The sequence below is a fragment of the Anabas testudineus genome, chromosome 14 (genome assembly GCF_900324465.2).
Source record: "Anabas testudineus chromosome 14, fAnaTes1.2, whole genome shotgun sequence".
In the NCBI taxonomy this organism is placed as follows: domain Eukaryota; kingdom Metazoa; phylum Chordata; class Actinopteri; order Anabantiformes; family Anabantidae; genus Anabas; species Anabas testudineus.
This window is the reverse complement of record NC_046623.1, coordinates 10551596-10576921: the sequence shown is the minus strand read 5'-3', so window position 1 is coordinate 10576921 and position 25326 is coordinate 10551596. Positions and strand designations below refer to the sequence as shown.

At 37.6% G+C, this 25326-nt stretch overlaps 3 protein-coding genes across 3 annotated transcripts; all 3 read right to left on the bottom strand.

The window, feature by feature from the left end:
• Positions 1-9616, bottom strand: slc37a2 (solute carrier family 37 member 2). Its single transcript, XM_026372839.1, has 18 exons — positions 9063-9616; positions 8042-8123; positions 7558-7648; positions 7373-7451; positions 7156-7291; positions 5414-5490; positions 4182-4348; positions 3834-3871; positions 3601-3750; positions 3158-3248; positions 2925-2987; positions 2324-2409; positions 2164-2212; positions 1520-1593; positions 1330-1408; positions 952-1049; positions 767-865; positions 1-259 (listed from the first exon to the last, which is right to left on the bottom strand). The coding sequence occupies exons 1-17, from the start codon at positions 9119-9121 to the stop codon at positions 806-808; spliced, it is 1479 nt and encodes a 492-aa protein (XP_026228624.1). The 5' UTR covers positions 9122-9616; the 3' UTR covers positions 1-259; positions 767-805.
• Positions 9617-11034: 1418 nt separating this feature from the next.
• On the bottom strand, positions 11035-17387 carry ccdc15 (coiled-coil domain containing 15). The gene is made up of 10 exons (XM_026372577.1): positions 16569-17387; positions 15380-15529; positions 14910-15038; positions 14166-14282; positions 13885-14019; positions 12908-13042; positions 12730-12833; positions 12219-12413; positions 11575-11723; positions 11035-11469 (listed from the first exon to the last, which is right to left on the bottom strand). Exons 1-10 carry the CDS (start codon positions 16737-16739, stop codon positions 11420-11422), a joined length of 1335 nt encoding a protein of 444 aa, XP_026228362.1. The 5' UTR covers positions 16740-17387; the 3' UTR covers positions 11035-11419.
• Positions 17388-17408: 21 nt separating this feature from the next.
• psmg1 (proteasome (prosome, macropain) assembly chaperone 1) lies at positions 17409-23975 on the bottom strand. The gene is made up of 7 exons (XM_026372578.1): positions 23781-23975; positions 22484-22587; positions 21780-21925; positions 20407-20469; positions 19189-19387; positions 18316-18446; positions 17409-18144 (listed from the first exon to the last, which is right to left on the bottom strand). Exons 1-7 carry the CDS (start codon positions 23897-23899, stop codon positions 18067-18069), a joined length of 840 nt encoding a protein of 279 aa, XP_026228363.1. The 5' UTR covers positions 23900-23975; the 3' UTR covers positions 17409-18066.
• Positions 23976-25326: the final 1351 nt, after the last annotated feature.

Genomic DNA, 25326 nt, shown 5'->3' with positions numbered 1-25326 from the left:
TGCACAGTATATACACTTTAATGATAAAAGAATATTAAAACAAGTAAGATGGAGTAGATGGGCCATAAAAAAGCTTCAATATAAAGACGTAATTCTCAATGAGAAAAAGGCTTCCATTGTCCGTTTAGTGCCATGAATCTTGTTGATCCTGATGCTTTAGTGGTCCATTGTACAGTGAGGTCTGTTCCAGCATTGATCTCCCTCTTCTGTGTGTTTGGTTCCCAGTTTGATTGTATGAATTTTTCAGATTTCTTTGAACCTGCACAAAAAAGTTGAATTAATAAATAGTTTCAGTATAGTATAACACCCAATCCCACATGTGATGTTCATTTATTAGCATTATTGTTTGTTTGTTTTTTTCTTTAAGGACTAGTTTGACATTTTAGAAATTTAAGAACACCAGAAAAGTGTTAGCTTAGTGTTATTATTAAAAACAGATGAAAATAAAGCTATATCTAAATCCACCTATTAACATATAAAGATTTAACACATCAGAAATCAACTGTGGAAAATTACTATTGGTGGTTTCAGAGGCAGTGACAGGGTGGAGGTTACATTCCCCTTATCCTTAAGGAATGGAGAAACACATGGAAACAGACCTTACTGTTTCTGTGCAAGGAAATAAATGAGAGCATTTCCTAAAATGGTGAACTGTTCCTTTACAGTTTTCCAGACTTCAATTTGAAAAATAACTGGCTTTTAACCTCAAACGACATCCTGAAATAAATGTAAATAAAGATAAAGTTGAAAAACAATTTCCTCTTACCTGAGGGGGTTGAAAAAAATCTCCAGCTGATGGCGATATTCACCCTCTCGCCCGTCCACACCAACCCTGAGCCTCCTTGTAAACAAGCCTGAACAAAAACTGAAAGCAGACAAATGGTATCAGTCAGTCAGGGTGTTGTTATCATCAGTAGTCACAATTCAATAATCCAATGTGGCGTTTCTGACCAGGCAGGCCAAGACATCAGCAGAGATGAGCATGTAGAAGACGTTGTTCCATCCAGTGGGAGAGATCAGACCAGCTAAGAGAGGGCCCAACGCAGCTCCTGCAGAGAACACAACAACATCAATATACTGAAGCCTGTCTCTTTTAATATGTAACTTTAGGAAACACATAACAAACACCACTGAAAAGCCATATGTTTCATGTTAAATGCAAAAGGGATGGAGGACAATACATTTTGTATGTCATATTGTTAAAACCCGCCAGAGAGCTTATAGGAACTGTAGAGCTGGTGACACATTTTTGGCATTACAAATGATGATTAGAGAAAATAGAAAATAAAGATGCCATTTTAAAATCTCTACATTTCTGACATTCCATACCTATTGAACCAGTCCCATCAATAATCGCTGTTACTGTTGACAGTGCTCTGGAGTTTCCTCTCAGGCTCTCATGTGTTCCCTGTTGCAACAAAGACATCATGTAAATAGAAATCAGCATCCACTGTCCACCATCTGTCATAAAGAGTTTAAGATTTAACAGATGGTTTCCCATTGATACTTCAGGTCTTACCAAGTCAGCAGATACCGCGGTAGTGATGAGGGCATATGGGCCGTTCACAAGGCCTCCACACAACAGTAGCATGCCTACGTGATGAAAAAACAGCTCCCATTAAAGGCTAAATCCACTATCTACCTACACTGTACAGATATAAAACACGTTTCACATTCATTTCTGATTACTAATCTCATCATATACTTGAACAGGACAAGCCTGCTTTCAATTTATATACACCAATAGGCATAAATGGAGAGCTACTGATCAACCAAGCATAACTATATATAAGGGAGGTCCATGCATGTTGCTAGTTCGGGTGTTCATGGGTTACTTTGAGCAGTGTTTTTTTGGCAAGGTGGTTGCTGAAGGACAGTGCTGTTCCAACTGTGCAAGCTTATACTAAAGGTTAAAAGGAGGAATGCATTATGGTAGTTGTGTGTTCGTTTTAGCCGTATCAAAGCGAGAAACATTTGTAATAAAATAAGAAACCATGTGGGAAGACTGGGTAAAGTAATTGCTACTGCTGAAAATAACTTCATCCTATTTGATGCTATCAGACCTTTATTCAAACAGCACTGTAGGAAACTGGGCAAACACTGAACATTAAAATATTAATAACAACAATATATATAAATAATATCACAGTAAAGACATCTTACCAATTGTAGTGGCAAGGCTCCTTTGCCCAATACTGTTATAGACAAAAAGCTGGAATAGCAAACATCATACATTTAATGTTTTGTTTCCATTAGAATTACTAAAGTAAAATTTATGTCATGCTGCCATTGATTATTTATTACTATATGAGGTGATACTCACCATGGGGGCAGCTGCAACCAACATGATAAAGCAAGTTGTCGCTCTTCCACCAGTGTAGTCAGATACAAGACCTGCCATTATTCCTCCTGTGTAAAAAAATACATTCAGTTAGATTATAGCTTCCTAGCAGAGTTGTAACATCTATAAATAATCACTGTAAGACAGTTGCATTATTTAGAGTCTCTTTAGATCAATTTGGGTATTAAAAAACTGATTAGAAATCATTAGTGCCAAGGTCGGAAAGAAGTAAACAAAGAAATAAAGAAATAAGAATTTTAATGCTAAGCAGCTAACTGAAAAGTTTAACGGGTTTTGAAAAACTAATGTTGAATTTATGGCATTTTGCAGTGTTCATACTAAAATATTTGTGTTGTCAAGGATAAGCATTCAAGCTTGAACTGCATCAATATATCTTTTGAAATTATGCTCTCACTGAAATGACAACACACATATTTAGAATTTAGCATTAATTTTCCAGTAGTGGTTATACAGTAGTTTATATTAGATATTAATGCCTATTAAGGCTTTAACTTGCTTTTATACAAGACTAAACATTTTTGTAGGTTAAGTATACTTTCCATCTGAAAGTATTCAAACTTACCCACAATTCCCCCTGCATCAAATAACGTTGACATGTCTCCTGCCTGTTTCGCATCAAAATGTGCTGAAAATGAAAATAAAAAATATTTACAAAAAAATCTCTTTTAGGTTTAAGTGAAAACAGATGAAAATTAATGTCATGTTTGCTCTTTGCGAAATTAATAAAGGAGGGTTTATAGGAATTATATTTCTGGTATCATCCAAAAAAAATAAAGCATGTGCATAAATACTGACCAATGTTTGAAATGTAGAGAGGAAGCCAGTACAGGAAAGTGTAGCTGACCAGCTTGGCAAACAGCAGACAGAGAGAGAACTCCACCACTCCCTGTGTAGGATACAAAACATCATGAAAATCTTACATCATCTGAAAATAAATATATAGTATATTCAGTGACAGAATCTTAATTTTAATCGTATTCATGGTATTTGTTGTTGCCATGAATATGCTGAGGCCACCAGCAGAGGGTGCCACAGTGAACAATTCTAAATCCTGCATGGCTTTTGTTCTTTCAGACAGTATGTACAAATTCAGATGATCAAATACCATATTATTATATACTGTATATATTTTATACAGTCTATGTCAAATACAATATTGTCATTATTGTTTTTTAAACTACACTTTCAAAAAAACCAAACCACAAATTTTCGTGTTTAGAAAAGTTGTTTTCACTCACAGGTATCCTGAGGGCCCCACAGAAGCTGATGGCCTCGGTGTGCTCTACAACACTTTCTGAAATCTCAGCAGTGTTGGTACTGTTGATGGTTCGGTCAATGTGGGGTGAGTTGTGCAGCAGTGGCTCCGTCTCACCGTTCTCCACGTCACTCTAACACACAAACACACGGGCGTGAGATCAAGCAGTCTTGTTATGGATAATTTCAGACAGATCATGTTCCTGATATAACTCACATGGTGCTGAGGAGGACTGCAGTTAACATCTTCAGGTTCTGAACAGGAATAAGGTAAAAACATCAACAGTCAACAACTTAAAAGCAACAAACAGAGTTAGAAGTCAGGGAACAATGGCCGAGATACGTCACCCTGGGTTGAGTTCACGTGACAATAATCAGAGCTTTTAAAGTCAGCTAAGCCTCAACATACTCTAATAACAGTGTTGTTTTGATCTTATGTTATTATTTGAAGTGGCAGAATTAAATTTAAAGGTAAAGTGTTTACAGATGTGCTCCTTATGCAGTGTTTAACATTTTTCTGTCAAATGCATTTGTGTGAGTGCTTCTGTGATAAACAGAAACTGACTCTCAACCAGGAAGAAGAAGCACAGGATCCCAGTGGAGGCGATGATGAGACCAGGGACGATGAAGGACATTCCCCAGGCTGTGGAGACAAACACTCCTGCGATGAGGGAGCCCAAGATGTTTCCCACTGAGGTGTGAGAGTTCCACACACCCATGATGAAACCACGCCTGATGATCAAAAGATAAGAAGACCAAGAGCGTGAGTAAATAGTTTTACACTGATGTTTCTATTGTCACTGAACAAAAATTTAACATATTGCAGTATGTATGGAGATGCAAATCTTAAACAATCGATTTAAATAGTCAGCACTCATTAAAAGCAGCTGAACCTTTTGGGGAAATATACTATTCAGCTTTATTTGCAATAATAAGATTAGAGTCAATATTAGTGTCATGTTTGTTTGTTAGGCGCTGAGCTAGTGCTGGAGTCAGTAACAATTCTGGCAGCTTTACTGTTCCCACAAAACCCTAACTCTACATGCTGCTCACAGTCAATGCTGTTAGTCATCAAGAAGTAATTTCTCCTCAAACAATTTCTGTTTGTATACAGATTAAATAACAGTCTGAGTCCATAACTCCTCATAAAACAATTTCTGTTTGGGTATAGATTAAAGAAACAAGATGTAACTTGTTAATTATGATGCTGGCGGGTGTATCTGTGACCTACAGAAACAACAAGGTTAGAGCTTAGCTAACCACATCCTGATTTCAACTCTGCATTTAACACACAGACATGAGACTGATAATCTTTTCATCATACTCTAGATAACAGATTTCACAATGTCACAACTATTCCTTTAGTGATCAATAATTGACTATTTAAAGCATAAAAAAGATCCAGTTTTGTACTTTAGTATTGAACAGCTTCAATACTAAAACAGTCTGGTTTCTCTGAGAGGACTAGTTTGTTTGGTCTTTGGATTTTATCTAGTGCAGACCAAGCTCAGGCTCGTCTAAATGGGGTGGGACCCATTCGGATGGGCGTGACTACTGTTCTAGTTGTAACTTGGAAGTTACTCATAGTCTACTATGGCAAAAAACATTTTCAGCAGATCTAAATCCTCAATACATATTTAGGAGGTTTAGATTTACAATGTGGATTTGAAGTTAAATCAAAACTCATTTGTTTGATGTGCTTTGCAAACGTGAACAATGCCCAGGGGAGAGTCAGCCAGCTACAAAAAGACGGCATCCAATACTGCCTAGTCAGCAGTATCGCATCACGGTACTCACTTCCCCTTTCCAAACCAATTGCCGACACAAGCCACTACAGCTGGCCAGCCGGTGGTCTGCATCAGTCCATTCATGACCTGCAAGGAGAGGGAGAAAGCTGTGTTAAATAACTACTTTAAAGCCTCACGACCTTAAAAAATACACATATAAAAGAGTTTGAGAAAGGAAAACCACCACGGTGAGCAGTACATGTTTACATTTCTACACCAAAGCTCTATAAGCTCAGACACGTGCCTGCAGTCATATGATGCAGCTGTGAGTCATGTGGTATGTGTAAGTTAAGCCCCACTAAGCCAACATGAGATCTTTACATTTTTAAAGTGAAGGGAAGATAATTACTGATCCAAAGTGCTCACTCTGATCACACCTGTACTGGACTAAAATTTATTTCTGACAAATACATTACAGGTATAAAGAGTGTAAGTTAGCCCATAATTTATAGCATGCATTATATTGGTAATTATCATTTCCCATGAGCCATGTATCTACTTGTGGAATGTGACTACAGGAGAAAGTCATGTGATGGGATGACGCTCATCTGACTCTTCAGGGCTATGAAAGAGTCAACTACAAACTAATGAAAAGACTTTTAGTCAGCAGCTGCTTTCAGCAGAGCTGAACAAGTAAAAATGAGAATACTTGCGGGTTGCAAGCTGAACACATAAGAAAGGAAAGTGAGTCCAAAATAAGTATCTTAACTTGTTTCTGGGATCTTCCAACTCCTACACCATAAAAAGCTGAGGTCAGAGTTTAATACAGTCAGAGTAGAAATACATGCAGTTTATCAATGTATGGGTGTGGTTATAACTGCTTAAAAGGGCATTCAACAAAAAAGTGAAGTGAAACAAAACTCAAACGTCTGATGATGTTTTAATTTGCATTCACACAGGGACCAAAAATTATTTCCTACAAAGTCAAGCCACCTATAAAACTGTGTAATGTGTTGATATGGCTAAACGTTTAGATGAGTCAGCAGTAAACAGCTCATCTGATGTCTGGGCTTCCCTCTTTCTCCTTAATGTGATTTTGCTGTATGCAGCAGTTTTTACTGCAAAAATGGATGGAAACACTTGTGCACAGCCATTCAGTGCTTCCTAATTCTGTACAAGGGTAAGCCATAGTATGCATTTATGAATATGACAAAAGGATTGATCCACTGCACAAACTTATAACACCTGATGTGACCCTGCTGCTATTCTCAAACAGAGGTTTTATGATACAAAAATACAAAATAGAAAAGAATAGTTCAACATATGTGATAAATGCTTATTTAAGAAAAGCAAGAACAGTTATTTTTAAAGTGGGTTTGGTTTCTGTACAGGCAAGAGAGCACTTGGAAAGCCATGCAGTTATTGCACTGGTGTGCTGCCTGCCAAGTTTCAGTTACCTTTATTCAACCATGTAAAGTCCCATTGAGATTCCAAACCTCATTTTTAAGAGCCATATCGCCACTAGAGAAATAGGTATACAGCAAGTAATGGCCTTCACTAAATTTCCTGTGTAGCCTGTTGATTAACAGATCAGCAACATTAAACCAGCTACAAGAATGGGTACATGACCAAAGTGGTCAGTGGACACAGGCATTCTCGTACATGTACAAACAAAACAGGGATCAACTCATACTAATTGTTACTAAGCATATCTTCAACCGAGTTCTAACGTCTTTATTTCAACTACATTTACAAAATTACAATCTAATCAATCAAAAGAAAGTTCTGTGGTATGTGGTGCTGTGTGTTTACCTGGATGAAGGCGTAGTATCCTAATGAGTGGATGTTCCAATAGAAGCCGAGGCCAAACAGAGCTGTGAACAATCCACTCATCAGCATCCCAACACTCAGGTAATACCGCAGCGGCAGGCGCTCTCCAAATATCCCACTGTTAACACAAGAAAATAATTATGGCTCACTGCAGAACAAAAAAGCAAAAGATAATATGCCAGCACCAACACATACGAACCTGATGAACATGCCGATGGCATAGGCAACCAGGAAGCAGTTATCCAAGACCCCAAAGAGTGTCTGGTAGTTGTCCTGGTCTAGAACATGACACAGATCCATTACTTTCACTTATGAGTCTCATGACAAGTTTAATATAACTGTGGTGTGAATATCTAGCTTAGCTTAGAAAAGTCAAGGATTTACCAAAGGGCTTCCAGTCGCACCAGGTGTCATTATTGGTTATGTTAAGGTCTGCTGGTCGAATGACTGTGGAGCAGTTTCTGTGCAGCTGACTCTGAGAGAAAAACAGACAGAAGCAAACGGAGCAACACAAAAAAATATCACATGAAAATCTACAACAAATAAGGGAAAGTGGCAAATTTGTTTGTCAAAAAGAACTTTTTGGTTTATGTTTAGACACCAGTATTATTAAAAAGGAACTGCAGGAGGCTGTGAGTGCAGACAACTGAGTAGAAATGTCTGTAGCTTACTCCCACTGTCTCTGAAGTAGTGCAGCAGTCAGAGGTTTTGATCCCAGACATGAGAGCTGTTATTGTTCTATTTGACCTTGAGCAATAAGAATTGGCTTGGAGAGGCACTGCCCAGATCGTGCTTTTATCCAATAATGCGGTGTTACCGTTGTGATTCAACTAAGGAGAAAGATAAAAAAGGACTTAAACCCAGTTACCTTAACAATGCTGATCGGTTTCCGCGACAGATGGTAAGCCGTATAGAAGAGGAAGGTGAGGAAAAGAGTGAAATAGCGATACCTGCAAAATAAAGATGAAATAAATGTGTGGGGGCAAAATATTTAGGATATTTCATTTAAAAAAAAAAATCTAAGATCTGAGAAACATTAACTCTTCACTTAGTTTATCACATAGACTTGAGGCATGTCATGACTCTGTGAGAGTTTAAGCATTTGACCCAATTAGACTTCAGAACAAGAATAACAAGTTTGTAAACATGTAAGTGTTCAGGTACAGCATATAGCCAGGGTGCCCATAACAATGTAGGAAAAACAACAACTATTAACACCAAAAATGGGGAAATAGTTGATTAGAATTAGAAATGTGTTTTTTCTACTATCATTTTGAATATATAATGATGATAAGTATGATTTTCAGTTTCTGGAGCATTTGAAGTCAAATGATTGTGACATATTACTTAACAGTGCATGTAATAAATACTCAACTATTACTGTGACTGTTTAAGTGTTGGACCATCAGGGTCTTGATTGCTTTAATGAGGTTTTTGCAAATGATTATTTAACAGTTTGAACCAGAAAGTACTGATTCATCCCCAAAGTGACCCCACCAACAACATCCACTGACGAGCATTATACTAAGGATATGCCACAGGTTGAGAATTTATTAAACTAAACTAACCCTTGTCTTGGAAAATGTTTTTAAACGCTGAATTGTCGACGACTGCATCGACCTGTTAAAGATCAAATCGGTATCGATAAGGAAGCTCTTAAAATGCCCATTTTTTCAAGGGAGTCTGGCGTGCAGTCGATCCTCGCAGCAGCAACCAATAGTACCAAGAAGTAGTAATGAGTTAGTAACATGTGGTGAGATATGGAAAAGTTGGCCCACTGCAAATTCACAGAATCCGTGTCCATCGATGTGGTTAATGATTTATAACACAGATAAGTTAACACAAAGAAAGACCGAGCAGCTGATGTGTGTGAACCCCAACAAACTCACCAAGTATCTCGGGAAAATGATGTGATAAGTCGTATCCCAGGAGCCAGGGGCGATTTCATTTTTGATGAAAACTTCTCGTCACACTCGAAACACAAACAATCACAACTCGTATCCAGACATGTCCTCGAAGAATCGGCGAAGTACGGCTCGATGGAGGCGGCTGAAAGTGAGGTGGTGACAACAGGGAGCGAGGGAGCTCGCCCGGGGAAAAACACGCGAAATGGACCTTTAAGACTGACGATTAAAGACGAGGGGGGAAAGTAAACGCTAGCTACTAAAAGAATAAAGCAGCAGCCATGCAGACTGTTGTTTACAGTCTGTGAAAAGCGAACAGTTCTCCATTATGAACCGGGTTTATATGCAGCGGCGACGAGAGCCAGCCTCCCTCCACACAGCTGGAACACGGGCTCCGCTTAAAGAGGCGTCCGTCACGAATAGAAAAGAGGATTATTAATAGACTAATAAACGGGTTTTTCCACACGAGTTTCCAGACGGAGCGTCCCGGTGACCGCCCGCTTCATCGGTTTCCTCCTGGCGGCGGAAACAGATGAAGCGACCACGGATACTGTGGTTCCCGATTTCCTGGACGTCGCGACCCTCGAAGTGGTCGCATGCGAACACGGAGCGGTCGCTAAATGATTAACCTGGTGTGAAATGAAGAAGACCTGAAAATTACCTTTACCTTTAAATTATATTTGGGTAACAAGTATATACTGTACGTAGCAAATCTGTAGCTGCAGTGTGAAATATATAAAAGTGTGATTTAATCGTTTTCTAGTACCTTCTTGTACCTGCACCACACCTGGTAATATTAAATTACTACATGTTGACGCTAGCTGTAATTCACTGGATCTGTACCTGTACTCTGCACCTTGATAATAAAGAAATTGAATCTAATCTAATAAAGTACCAGAAATTAAATTAATCATTTGTGACTGTCTACATTATACTAATGCATTAATGGATATTATTACTGATGCATAAACATCCAGTTAGTCTTCAGCTAATTTTAAAAGGTTTTACAGCTGCAACTGAATACTTAGATTTTTAGATAATATTTAGATTTTTTTAGCCTTCAGTTAATTATCACAGTCTATTTATTTGTGTGTGAAAAATGTCACAAACATGTTCAACATGTTGAGACATGTTCAAATTTATTTTGTTACAAATGCAGCATATGATCACAATGGAGAAGCCAGAGGTATACAGGTAAAAATATATACTAAATGCTTCAATTTACAAATAGAGCAGTGCATTACAATTTATCAATAAATCACATTCACTCAGCTGCCAGTTTATTAGACACACAGAGATGTTAACTACTGTGTCTGTGAGATAAATATATCCTGAAATGGAAAGTCCCCAGTCTAGTCCCTATTTATATGTAATAATTATCAGAAAACTTTGAACTGCAGTTACGACTTGAACGTCAATGTAATCAAGGTAATTATCCTAACTTCAACATGACTCAAATCAGGCTGCATCAGGCCACAAAGAAACTCAAACATCTGAGATTCAAGAGGAAAAACAGCTTTGGTGAAGCTGCTCACAACTCGTACGTAAATGGAACATGAAGACAGAGATGCCAGAAAACATGGATGCACTTTATGCCCACAGAATACATGATGTAATAACTGTTGTACACTTCATGTGCAGGTGTCATAGGTTATGTATACAGTCCATTCATATTTGGCTCTAATGAAGAAGAAGTGAAATTTATTTAAAAACATGACATTTGTTTTTCTAACATAAATTACAGTAGATTTTTCTAAATCCTACACAACAAACAGCAACACATCAAAAATACATTCTCAATTCACACATGTACTGACTTTCTTGATGTTTCACTATTGTTAATTGGCTTTATTATTTCTTACATATAATGAGTATGCTAATATATAGATCTCCTCATTATTAATAAATAAACCAAAAGGAAATTCAGTGATGCTGTATAATTTTTTAGGTACTTTCAATAAACAGCTAAATGTTTTCCACAGGACGAGGCAGTCTTCGGTCATGCAAATAGCTCTGTAAGGCTAACCTTTGGTGGTGCATTGAGTTACATGCTAGCATTTTATTTTATCAGTTATTATGATGAAGATATTCACCTGCTTACGGTAGTTTAGTGTGTTATTAGTTCAGTCTGTTCAGGGTCATTTTGATTAATTTTGTGGAAAGCATGAATGTTTGTGTTTTCATCGTACTCTCTATGTCAGACAGACATCATGACTTTAATCTTCTCTTCTTACCCTATGTTTGACAAGATTTGTATTTCCAAATATGCTGTGGTTTCTTCAAACAGACAGCAAGTAGCATTGTTCTAGAAGCTAATTTTGACTGCAGTGAATTAGCTTCAGTTATCGTAAATCCAAACTTAACATTGTTGAATGTAACGCCTGGGAATATGCTGTGGAAAAGACAAATGTGAGTGTTAACAGTTTATTAATGTATAATTCGATTAAAGCTCGATAGTGGTACGTTTAGACAGCCAGTTAGTGTGTGCAGTGAGTACCTTTGGGATTGTTGTGGAAGACACAGTTGTTAGCACATGTGTCTGGATGGGAGTCCCAGAAAGAGTCCGCACACCAACAAAGAGGAGGGAGCTCCAGCTTCTCTTGAGACAGTCGCTCCTTCATTTGAGCTCTCAGAGCCTCAATGAACCTGCCAAGACTTGCAATCAGTTTCATAAAGCCAATTACACTTTTTCAGGATGTGCATTTAGTTTGGTTAGTTTGGTATAGTACAAAGGAAAAAGTATCACTGTTGCCTTTTAGTTCACTGCTCTAATGTTCACAAAGAGTTCATTAAAAATATTCACATTATTTTGTATATCTGCTTACTGCTAACTTAACAGCTGTGCCACAAATTCTACCTTTATGAAGTTTCTATTGTTCAGTTTTGGTGACATTGTCTAAAATATTTTGAGATGTGTTGTCATTTACATTCATGAGTGAAGCTGAACATTAATGACAGCCCTCTATATAAAAGCATCGACTAGAACAAATGACCAATTATGTCCCCAAAAACGTTAATTAAAAACTTTCAATTCATTAAACTTTTCCCAGCTTCCCCTGAAGCCACAAAAAGTCTATATATAACTTTACAAATGTATTAGTTATTTTATATTTATTACAGCAATCGATGTCCATGAATTACCTTGCAGCTACTTTACCCTTATCCTCTCTTTTTCTCCTCCGTTGCTCCACAACCCTCTCCTCCTCTTCAAGTTTCAGTCTCTCCAGAATGAGTAGCTCTCTCTCCTCCAGCTTCTGTTGGGCTTCTGCAAGGTGCCGAACTCTTTCCAACTTTCTCTCTTCCTCCAGACGAATCTGTTCCTTCTGTGCTTTGATTCTTCAGTGATGGCAGGGATATTTGAGATTTTCATTAAATGATGGCTGAGTAGAGGGGAGGGCTTCTAGAAAGGTGATAGCACCCCATAATAGTGGGGTATTTAACAATCTTTTGGCAAAATAATAAAATCTATTGGTGTCTTGATACTTCTGCATGGGCCTTTGGAAGACACATACTGACCTTTTATTAATTTTTTTTATTTAAAAAACCTAGCAGTTATTTTTTGTGGATGCACTGTGTGACTAAATTATCTCAGATCAGGCACAGAATCACACAATCAAGAGGAAGTTATGGATAAGAAAATACAGTATGTCACCTTGCTGTCCTCTTTAGGTGTTCCCTTTGCTGATTGTTCTCCTTCACTTGCTCTCTCTCAGTGTTCATGAACAGGCGGCGGTGCATCAGGAACTGAGACTGGCGCTGTAGAAAGAAAGATGTCCGTAACATTTGGTATGATAGGATCTGAACATGCATAAACAGAATCTGTTGTCTACCTGTCTTTTCAGCTTTTCTGGGTCAGTCAGCGGCCACAGGGCCTGTGGGACTCTGATGCTGGACTTGAAATCAGAATCAGGCTGTGATCTGTCAGTTTCCAACAACAAATGTCCATCACAAATAGATGTGCTCACCTGAAACATATACACCCCCAGAACAGAGTAAGTCAGTATGCCTTAAAAATTGCATTTGCTGGTTGACCAGCTTCAATTAGTATGAATCTAACAAGCTGCAGACAGCACTGGCTAAATAAATATTATTACAGTCACATATTCATTATGTTTCTTATTCTAAAAGTATTGACTGTGTATCCAAGAGCTGAGATGTTACAGAGCTCCAACACATCAAAGGGGCACACCGTTGCATTGGGTTGACACATTATTTCATTACTTTGAACATTTAAAACACATTTGCACCAATATTTGCACATAATGGAAACCAGAAATGAAACTATTTTTGTGGGTTTTGTTCCTTTATAAAAGCCTAAACGTGTTTTAAATTGCAGTCATTAGTGGAAAATGGAACTTAGTGTATATGGATATATTTATCATTAACATTGTATGGTTTCATTATCTAATCAGTCATGTGGTAAACTCTGGTGTAATGGAATTAACAATTACACATAATTATTTTATCTCAGCAGTTTAGGGGCCACATCCTGGTCATACAGTTTAAAGTACACAGGTTTATGAGTACTGGAGAATGTGATGTATGTTTTAGGGAAACTAGGCCAGGTGAGAGTTCAGTGGGGAGGACAAAAAACATATTACCATACAAATGTTTTTTGCATTAGTTCAGGACTGTCCATTATGGGCTGACATGGCAATGATTGAAAATGTGATATTAATGAATATGTAAACATCACGTCTCCTAAATTGATATTTAACAAGACGATTTTATTGGAAAGTCACTGATGTGGAACACAGACTGAACCATGATTAAAGGTTCCACTGCTGTATCCAGTGTATTCATTAACCTTCTGCTGAACAAGGGGACATTCATATTGACTAGTGAAGAGATGATCATCTTCCTCTTTCTCGGCTTCGTCTTCCTGAACATCCTCCTCTTCTTCCATCTCATGCTCTTTTCTCAACATGTGAGATTCAGCTTTCTGTTGGGTTCAGAGGAAAATTATTTTCATTACGCCCCGAATCTGAATGTGTTTTCTGAATGTGCATTCTGAATGTGCAAGAACGCACCCAAATATAGGAACTATGTGTTTAAAAAGAGGAACAAATGTGTGAGAGAGACGCTCACATGTTTGGTTGGAGAGATGTTCCATTTTCCTCCAGGAAGGTCTGATGTCATTTCCCCATGTGCTATACTCCGACAGGCAGCCAGTCTGAGTCGGACCTGCCTTATGCCTTCACTAGACTGGAAAATGATGGAATTAAAATAATACTTGACATTAATCACTGTCACATTATTTTATCACTCACACAAGGAAATATTCCGATCATGTGACTGTCTAAAACACTTGACACTGTGTACGGGGAAAAAATAAGACCTCATAAGGAAAAGATATGATAGAAGACATGTTGGACATAGCAGCACAATCACTTCTAAGGACAATAAACAACATTGAAAGTAAAATGTTACAAATATATTCGAAATTACATTACGAAAACTACTTAGTTTACAATTTGAAACTACAGTCCTGTCTGATGAACAAACACTCTGGCCCAACTACACCTTACATATTAGCATTTTGAGGCAAACATTAAACTGCTGCTGTATTAGCTTTTAAAAGTATTAAGTGTTTCTGGCTTTATAAGTAACTCCTAATGACAATACATCAGGGAACTCTACTTAGTAAAATCTACTACTAAGTAAAATCAGTAAAATAAAGTATTCACTTAACAAAAAAATTATCTGTTCAGTACAGGTATGATATGAAAGGGACATAAATCAAAGCAGAAAACAAAACATAAGCTTACTTTGCTCAATCTCTATTTGTGTAATTATGCTCTAGCATGGCACTGCTGTGTGACACTCCCTCACCTCTTGAGAGCTTCCCTCCATCAGTCTCTGTTTTGCGGCACCTCCTGCAGACATCAGCTTCACACCAGCTGAAGCATGCTGGGCCCAGAACCCATAATGCTGTGGTGGGATTCTCCTGTCAGGTTTCACCTGGACACAAACACACAGTTTTATAATGAGGTGAATCAGACAAGAACAGAGGGCTCAGCCAGAGTCACTATGCTGTTAAACTCGCATCACATAACGCGTCTATGACCAGCTTACGTTTCTAAAATAAATTTATTTTTTCCTCACAAACATTGATAGCTTGACAGTAGAAAGGCAAACAGGAAACTTGGAGAAAAAGAGAGGGTGTCACATGCAACAAGATCCCCACCTCAACTTAAACTAGGGGTGTTGCGGTTACACGGTGTGCGCACTAACCATTAGGCTACCAGTGCACTCCAATCTTTCTCATTAATACTTCACTGTCTGTCACTGTAACCTCTTACCATTCGGTCAGTTTGTAGTTGCTGTCTGTTCTTGAAGATTTGAGCTTGCTTTGCCACACGGTGGCGCACTTCATCTTGAAAACGTTGAAGGCTGGCTTCATTCTCCCTTCTCCTTTCTGCTTGCAGCTCCTCAGTTAACAAAGCAAGAGCCTAAACAAAAATATGAGAAAACTTGGATTACAGAAGTAATAATTGTCAGTTTACATCATGTGACTTTGTACAATCAGCTCCTCCAATCTGCCCACAATTTCACCTACAAATTACAAGTTGAGACAAACTCTGTAACACAATTCAGTAGGCTGTGCAGATTGATAAATACATACATACTCAAACAAGAAACTACAGTGCAAAAATACCAAACTAGGTTTGAGATAATTTAGAAACAGTAATCATTAAATTGTTTGTCCAATTCAAACCATAGGCATTAAGTTATTTTAAGGTATGTACAATAACTTAAGTATTGTACTTAAGTGCAATTTCAAGGTAATCATACTTTACTGGAATATTTCCATTTTATCTTGCTTTTACATCACTGCATTTATCTTTATTTAGCTTTAGTCACTCATTACATTTTGGTTATTACAAATATTACAACAGTAGAGAGGCAAACCAACCAATAAATAGTGTATTACTATGGACCACTGTCTACTACGGCACCACTTTAGTTAACATAGAAATTATAGTATAACGGTACAACAGGAAGAGCTAATGAGTCAGTTAAATACAGATAAACAGATTAGAGGCAAATAAAACCATACAATGGTTTTCTGTCAGTTAAAGAAATCCCTCTCACATTTTAATGTAAGATGTGATGGAGAAAAATATCACCAGAGTCAAGAGGCTTTTAGATGGACAGAAAGACCTGTTTATACACATCACCATGAAAACTGTGGAGCAAAACTCAATATTTATAACACTTAAAAAGTACAATAATACAGACTTGGAGAGTGAATAGCAACTTGTTGCCTAAGTCTAGTGTGTGGCAAAGATGTCAGATATCACTTCAATCTTTGACTTTAGGTTTTGTTTTAATTTAAACAATGGGTGGTTTTGTAATTATATTACCCAAACAAACTAAATTAATGTCTTTATAGACCCTGCAGCTGTCTGGACTCCAATAACTGTCTCTCAGCAGCCTAGCAACAGTCAAGCTAGTTAAGCTAACATTAGCTTTAAATGCCAAACTTACAGACGGGTGCTCTAGAAAGTCTTGTCCGTCCTCCACCCAGGCTCCTACAGCCACCACAGCCTGGTTCCTCTCGGCCAGCACCTTGCTGGCTCTGGATGCCGGGCGACCTCTGCTCCGACAGACTGAAGTTTTATTTCTGTTTGTTGAAGCTATAACTCTGTTAGCACTCATGGCTAATCTCGTTAAACAGGCAAACGTAAGCTGCTGCTATCTTACAGCTAGCTGAAAGAATATCTTCGTATGTTTATGCCTTTATATACTGTTTAAACAGCGAATGCCGTGCATTTCAGTAAAATAAGAAAATTAAAACCGCGTGTTTTTCTCCCTACATGACAACACATTTGATTGTTTGAGTTTCCCTCAGTTCGTCTTCTTTTGTTTTCTGGTGTTCATCAAACAGCTCACTGGTGCATTACCGCCCCCAGAGGACGATAGCAGACATGCAACCACTTGACATCCAGCACTTCTCATTAGTACCAAGCAGTGTGATGGCACTCATCAAACTGGATAATCATTTATAAAAATTAATAATAATAACAATAATTTCTTTATGCTCGTACACCTTTAAATGTAATTTGTATGTTTCCACAATAAAGACTTGTTTGAAGGACTTCTTCTGAGAAGATCATCCTCCCAACAGGTTGTCCCATCTCGGCAGAGAATTTCTTTTTAAAGTTTTGTTGACTGTTGCCCTCTTACCCACCTACCAGACCAAGGCCCTTCCTACTGGTTACTCCATTTGCCCAAGCCTAGGAACAATCCTGGTGGTTCCAAACTTTTTCCATTTCACAATTGATATAACATAGTAAAAAAAAGTAAGTATATTCATTATATAGGAGTTCAGTACAGATTTAATGTCACATTTAGACAATTACATAAAAATAACCCGAAAGGTGACTAAAGGCTTGGAAAGGTTATTAGTTTTGCATGTATTTGCAGGTCAAAGTTCATACATTTTATTCTCAGGGCACCAAGAATATCTGTGTTTGATTTTATAGCAACCCATTCAATATTTAGCATTTGCTACATTCTGTACCAACAAGATGGACTGACGGACAGTCAGAGGTCAAGTAAACAATTATTTTAAAGTCATTACAATAGTTTTTCCCCCACACGAAAACCATTTAAAATCTCCAACTGTGTCTCCTTGTTCAATATCTCAACTTGCTAACCTGATTACAATACTGTAGTAGAGAGGTTTATAAAGGTATGATGCAGTGCACACTGTAGTTACTCCTCAGTATGAAGTTGATTCATTTCTAAATTTGTAAATCATAAATTAGAACTGCACAAAACTACGTGCCAATTATAATTCCCCTCTCTGTGGAAACTAATGGGACCCCTCTTTGAGTACAACCGTATAAATTAAGTCAATTGTTAAACCACTTAGAGTTAAACAAGGGATTTGTTTAATTAATATCTTTATTTTAAAAAAGACAGTATTTTACCACAGGAAAATAGAAATCAATTGCACTGCACAGTGTGCAACATGACCTTTTCAGATATAAAGATTACTCTGGATGTCGGTGGTTTTGACAAACTTACGGAGGACATCTGTGCTCGGAGATGAGTCCAGCTAAAGAGAGAAAGAAATACAGAGGATTGAAATGGTACAACAGAACAACGGGGAAACTCTTCAGTTATTTATTGAAGCCTTATTCACTTCCCCATCCCCATTTTGTTCCTTTCTTTCCCCACTCTGACCTATGAAAAGCCCCACTCAGATATAAAAAGAAAAGCAGCTCACCTCTATAGACTTGCCAAGCTTGGTTAATGCAGGTTTATATGTCTCCATGGTGACAGAGTCGGGGCCAGTGATATCACTGTAGCACTGGTAAGCAACAGCAGCGATACAGTGGACCTGGCAGTGGTTCAGCACTGATGAAACAGCACAAGGTAGAAAAATGCAAGGTTACACACAACTACACAATGAAACAATCAGAATCAGTGATCTGGGTTTCAAGTGTCTAACCTGTCAGTCCTCAGAGATAAAGTTCTTTATCCTGATGATGTATCTGTTTGTTTTGACGGTGTATTTAAGTGCAGAAGCACCAAAATGACCAAATCAGGATGCAAGGCCATGTAGCTCAGTAAGTGGAGAGCTGCCTAATGGCACTACATTTCATTCAGTTGGCAAATGTATTCATCCAGAGCAAGTTTTTCCACACATACATACACATCAGGAGAAATCTCGGATTCAGTATCTCATTCAAGGACACTTCAACAGAAAAAGCAAAGGATCAAAACCCAGCAAAAGCTGGATATATAATTAACAAATAGTGTCAATGAAGGTCTACGACGAAATGTCTCTTTGTAAACTTAAAATAAAAGTCAGTGCGGAGCACATAGTTTCTAGGGAAGGGCAAGTTTTTTTCCTGGATTTAATGTAGTTCTGGCCTCATTTGCAAGGATAGAGCTGCTGTTCTTCAAATCTCAAGAGATCCTGCTTTACTAAACATGCAGAGCAGTATGAGAGATGAGGGAGAGGAGAAGGAAAGCTAAGTTATACAGCTCTGAAATATCTTGTTGTTTTGTGCTTTCAAGAATCAGGGAGTGAAAGAGAAAACCTGTGTAGGGAAAATGAGTAACACTTTAATTAATGAGTGTACAACAGTCATACCTGCTGCTGGAAGTCCAGTAACTATGTTGGGTTGCTCCAGCGACTGGCAGACAGGCTCACCATGGAAAGTACTGGTGTGCAGAGAGCGAAGGAAAGGAGGAGAGCTGCTGCTCAGATAGTCTGCTGTCTTATAATCAGCCACAGAGCTATCTGACAGAACAGTCACATTTAGCTCTCTGTGCTGCAGACAGTCAAAAACCTATGAGACAGAGAAACACATCACCTTTATGATGGTGATTGCCCTAAGCAATACCTGCATGTTTGATGTTGATCACTATTATGTAACAGTGCTTGAAATAGGACAATAATCAAGCAACTATTGCACACTTGGGGCCTGATTTACTAAGACCCTAAATAGCAAGTGTTTTATTTGCGCGCTTTTTGCAAGTGATCCACTAATTAAACCTACGTAACTGACAAAAGGTGCAAACACAGTAGAGGTGTTCGCATTTAAATAAGGTTTTGTGTGTTTCACTGGTGTCCCACCATGAAGTGTGGAGAATCTATCTATCTATCTATACATACATTACATACATTTGTCGATAGTGTTGGTTATGACACAGTTAGAATCAAAACCAGCTGTGTTTATTATTCCTGCACGTGATTTAGTACATGCAAACTTTTAGTAAAACAGGCCCTGAGTTGTCAATTTATTAGATACACACTCTGAATACCAAGCCGAAATGACTCAGTTTAAACCTAAGCCTGCATTTTTGGTGATATGGGTTTATAATAACACTGTTGTAGCCTGGTTATCAGAGTTACTGTTGTCTATTGTTGAAATTTCTTATTTTTCCATACTATTCTCTCTAAAAAAAATGCTAGAGGCTTTTGTGTGAAAATCCTAGAAGATCCACAGTTTATGAGATTTTCAAACCAGCACAAAACATCATTTAAGTCATTTAAATTAAATTTCTTCCCAATTCTGACGTTCATCATATCAACAGGCATTGTCAGATCGAGGGGATTGAACCACAAACCCAATGAATGACTCACATAGACGCCTCAGTGTGTACCCCTTCTTTACCAACAGAGCCTGAGCTGATATATTCCTCCTTATGTTGCCACATTGTTGTGGTTCATGAAAATACATGAACAATACATTTAAATTAATTTAAATTCTGTTGACAGGCTGAGAAAAAGAAGCTGCCTTAAATGTCTTATAACAACACAACCTAATCACAGTGTCATCAAAATGATTTAGGTGTACCAACATACCTTTTCTGCCCACTGAAAAAGCTGATCTTCCGCAATGTAGGAAGTCACCTGGCATATCAAAACCTGCAAGAGACATTTTATGCAACATTTGTTGATTCCAGTTATATTTATACTATTCTGAAACATACAAATACAACTGAAATAGAAGAAGAAAGAATTAAATGAGGTCTTATTGTGGTGAGAATAGACGTCTATAAACGAAGTCTGCATTTAACCAGAGCGAGCGAGTCACTGAATAACTTTCACAATTTATTTATCATATTTTACAAACATCATGGCCATCACATTATACCGAGCAAGTTGGGGTCTATCAGTCCAAGAGCCCGAAATAATTCTAAATAATTTAGAACCAGGAACCAGCGTATTAAGCATTTTTGCTTAAAATCAACGATTGAAATGAATTAATTACTCAATCATTTTCTTTTAATAGATAAAAATTAATATATTATTACAGTAAACTCATCACTGCAGTTTAATATTCACACATATTCTAACCCATTCATCCCCTTTTATAACTTTCGCTGACAAAATGATCCTAAAAGATACACACACACGCTCTAATCTATAGGTGCACTTAAAACAGCATTAAAAACTGAGGTGATGCTAACAGGAATTTTAGTGAACCAGTGATCTATAAATAAATCAGTGATTGTATCTGTTATCTAGAGATGCTTTACATTATATGATGCATTTTCATTCAGTTCATTAAATTCCTTCAACTACCTAAAGGCAGCAGGACAGAAATGTGTGATAAATCTGACGCATCCTAAGCAGCGCAGTGCTATCACTCACAGCCATTCACAGTGTTTATCTTGATTAAATCACACACAAATGACACCAGGATGAAATTAACCTCACACAGCTCTACACACATCACACTTGTGGGTTGTAACTCTATATTATGACAGTTCATGCAAGGCACGTCAGATTACCAGGGCTCATAAATCCTGTGTTTTCATGTTCTATTCTTGAAATGCATTATGGTACAAAGACTGTTTTATCACCCCAGTAGCATAAGATGCGACAGTTTACGTGAGAACTGAACTTGAAAAAATTGAATTGATGCAATCATATAAACTGCTTCAACAAACTTGTTGTTTCTATGATTAATTTCTGTTGTCAGTGGAGGCATCTGCATTCCTTATATTTCTCCAATTTATTCAGGTTCTTCCTTTAATTTGTCACATATCTGAGTCTAACTATGATCTAAGTATAGCTATTATTATGTGCTTTTAATATTGTAGCATTAATCAGGTTAGGAGCAAAGCCATTAAAGTGAATGATTATTGAGTTTACAGCAATCTGGAGCTGTTTGTGAAATGCCAGACACATTCTGAAATGTTCTCAGCTATTTTGTTGAGTGTGTTACTCACTGATGGGTTGTCCTTGTGTCTGTAGAAAATACATGCCGACTCCCCACTGGTTTGCACAGTTGCAGGCCGGCTCCTCTCGTTCCACACTGATGCATGTCCCACTGCGTCCCAGTTTGCAGAGGTGAGAACATACACTGACAGAAACCCTGTAAAGACAGATCCTGTCAGTATTCAACAACACCAACCATGGGACAAGAGTTTTTTTTCTTTTTACAATCCATTTATCTGACATGGTGACATTAAAATGGTCAAACAAATGCACATTGAGATTCTCCACAGAGCAAGATGAGTCTCTGTGATTTTGTCTGGCAAGTCAAAATCCAAAGATATGCATTTTACTTAAAACTGTAAGGACACTTCTGTTCAATTTGAGTTTAATTCAGACAGAAAATAAGGTCTGTGGTTTACAGGCCAAAAAAACATAAATACATCTATTACCACCTGAACGATAATTGTGAAGATGTAAAAAGATTTTTTTTACCAAATAAATGTGTGCATATTGTGAGCCTAAATTATCAACATCAGCAATATCTGCAATTATTTTTAGTTTTTAGTTATCCCTGAAGAGAGCTACCATCACTGGACTCCTCTATGTTCCAATTTTCCTCACAGGGATCATTAAAGATGCATTTGATGTGAAATAATATTGGATGTACTGTCAGAAGGAATAATCACAGGTAATGTATCATACAGGAGCAACTTACTGGCAGCGTTGTGCCCCACAGCAAGGATGAAGTCTGAACACTGCAACTTGTTTCCAGACCTCAGAAACTCAGAGACCTCAGGATTCCAGTGCAGATGAATCTCCCTGGTGAAGAGAAATGTGGGTTTAGAAATGGAAAACACTGTGCAACTAAAAAGTTTATATTTTTACTTGTTGTTACCTGTTAAATTGAAGCAAATAAAAGCAACAGGGCTGTGAAACAGAACCATTAAAAACAACAAACCACCATTACTTTTTTCCTTAGTTCTCCAGCAGATTACAACAAAGATTTATTGAATTGTTTCTCAATTTTCTCATACTTTATTTTTAAAACAATTTTAGTTTAATAAATCATATGGACTGACAAAGGCCAGAACCCTTCTCACCAAAGTACTTCATTAACAAACAATATTTATAAAGTACTCTCATATTGTACTGTTTTTTACTTCCACATCACTGTGTTTTAGATATACTGTACTTTCTATTCCACTATATTTCATTGACACCCATAGTTAGGGCTAGCCAAAGGGAGCAGATGCCGAGGGGCTCCCCAGAAAGCATCAGATTTTAATTGAAAATTGGTTTGGGCAATTTCAGCCTACATGTTAAAGGTCTTAAGGTGAAAGTGAAACATTTGAGAACAAAACACGTGTTTTAAAGTTCACTTTTTTTTAAAAAAGTTTTATCAGTAGCTTGACATCTGTTTAGGGCTTCACCCTGAAGATTTCCATTATAGCATTTAATCGGCTGATGATACAAAGTAATCAATAATTGTGTGTACTATAAAACACACACTTGAGAAGTAGTTAAAGGTTACCTGCCGGTTTTGATTAGTTAGATAACTATTATAATGGATTGAATATCAAAACTGTTGCATAATGCACGAGACTATTAGATAAATGTTTTAGCTCTAGTGGTTTGGGATTTAAAATGCATTACGTTTTTGAAATTGGTGTGCAAAAAATGCTCAATTTCACTTCTTACTTCGTGTAAAAACCTAAGTATTACTCCCTCTTTGCATCCCTGCTACTAGCTAAAGTTACCGTTTGTCACTGAAATGTCATGTGTCATGTTAGCTAGCAATAGCCGACAGACGACAACAAAGACGCGGCGTGTGGAAAAGTTAATGTTACAGAAAGGGTTTAAAAATGCGAGGAAGAGCAGCATTCACATGAACACCTCAGCATCATTCACAGATTTGCTTCAGTGGAAATAACTCTGTTAAATCTACCGCAATCCTTCCATGCTTTCTGACTTATCACTTCCTGTCTCCGTGCTAGCTGGCTAACGTTATCTACCTCTTTTCCTCCAGTTCCCTACGGATTTGTTCATCTTCTTCGTTTTCATCGAGGTCCTCATCGTCTTCCTCCACAGCTCGAGAATACACCGACAAAACCTCACCAAAAAACGTCGCCATAACCAGTGTGTTTGGTGAGAAAAGTGAAAGTTTAGCTAGTGATTCAGACCTATTACTAATACATACTTCCGCTGGCAGTAACACCCTTTCAGAATAAAAGTAAACATAAAATTGAATTTGCTGTGTAGATACTAGGTAGATAATATCCAATTTTATATATACAAAAATAGAGATACCTTTCATATTGCATGTAGTAATTTGTTTTTCATTCATTACCACGCCTTTAAATAGTCTGTCTACACTTGGTATATAGTAAAAGGTCACCCATAGGCATCTTGTAAATATTTCCTGAGCAAATGTCCCAGTGTTATTCTAAAGCGAGTCTTTTTAAAATAAAATTCACTGCTTGTATTTCAAGCACTACACTGCAGCTCTGTAATGAAACACTGGCTACAGAAACATTTTGTACTAAAAAGGCTAAGTTTGGAATATACTCTTATAATTTGATTAAGTAAGACTGCTGAGGCCACAACTTACATAGAACAATGACAGATTTTGTCCCCAACACTTACAGTTGAATCTCCTTGGGTGTGAGTTTGTTTAAGCTATACTTGACAAGATGTGAACCTATCTTTAAGCATAATTTTACTGTGACAAGAACCTCGACAAATCAGGTCCAACTAAATATTTCAAATGCACAGAGATACTTTCAAAGGAACACTTCTGTCTATGCGCATAGATAAGTGCAACACTACTCTCTACACACAATCTCTGTGAGAAGCTCAAGGCCCAGGACTGCACGGCTGTTCAACTAATTTCTGCTTGAACTGTTCTCTTAAATGAATGAATGATTTAAGGCTGTGGCTCTGCAGTGGATTCTCACAGTATCTTGTTGAACAATGCACAGGAGCTTGAACATGTCTAACAATTAGAATAGGATGGCTTGATGTACTATTTTTGGCCCTGGTGCTAATCAAAGGTAGACTTAGCATACCACATGTCTCCACCAGTTTCTTACTAATAATATATAATTGACACAAATAGAAAAAGATGAAAAAGATGCTATATAAAAGATTTTGGCAGATCATTTCCCGTTGTACAGACAGCTGGAAACATAAGCGAAACATAAGCCAAGTGATGTTAGGGCAAATTGGCTTCAAGTTGACTGCAGAACATCCATCGTTTCCATTGTTTTGTATAATTCATTTTCCTGTAAGCCCTGCCCTGGGAGTTGAGGGACAAACAAAAATGTGATGACATCAGCACAGCCATAAAAATACTTCATCGTCACCAGAAAGTGTCTAGTGTTGGAAAGAGAAATTGGATTGCGGAGCAGAGCCTGGAGTAGAATAGAGAGTAAGCTCCATTACCAACTCTGTGCAATAATGTAGCAGGAAGCCATAAAGTAACAGCAGAAAGGTTTCCTGTCACAAAATGGAGCAACAAGCTAGGAGGATGCTTCAGGCTGCTGTTAATGTAATTGATAG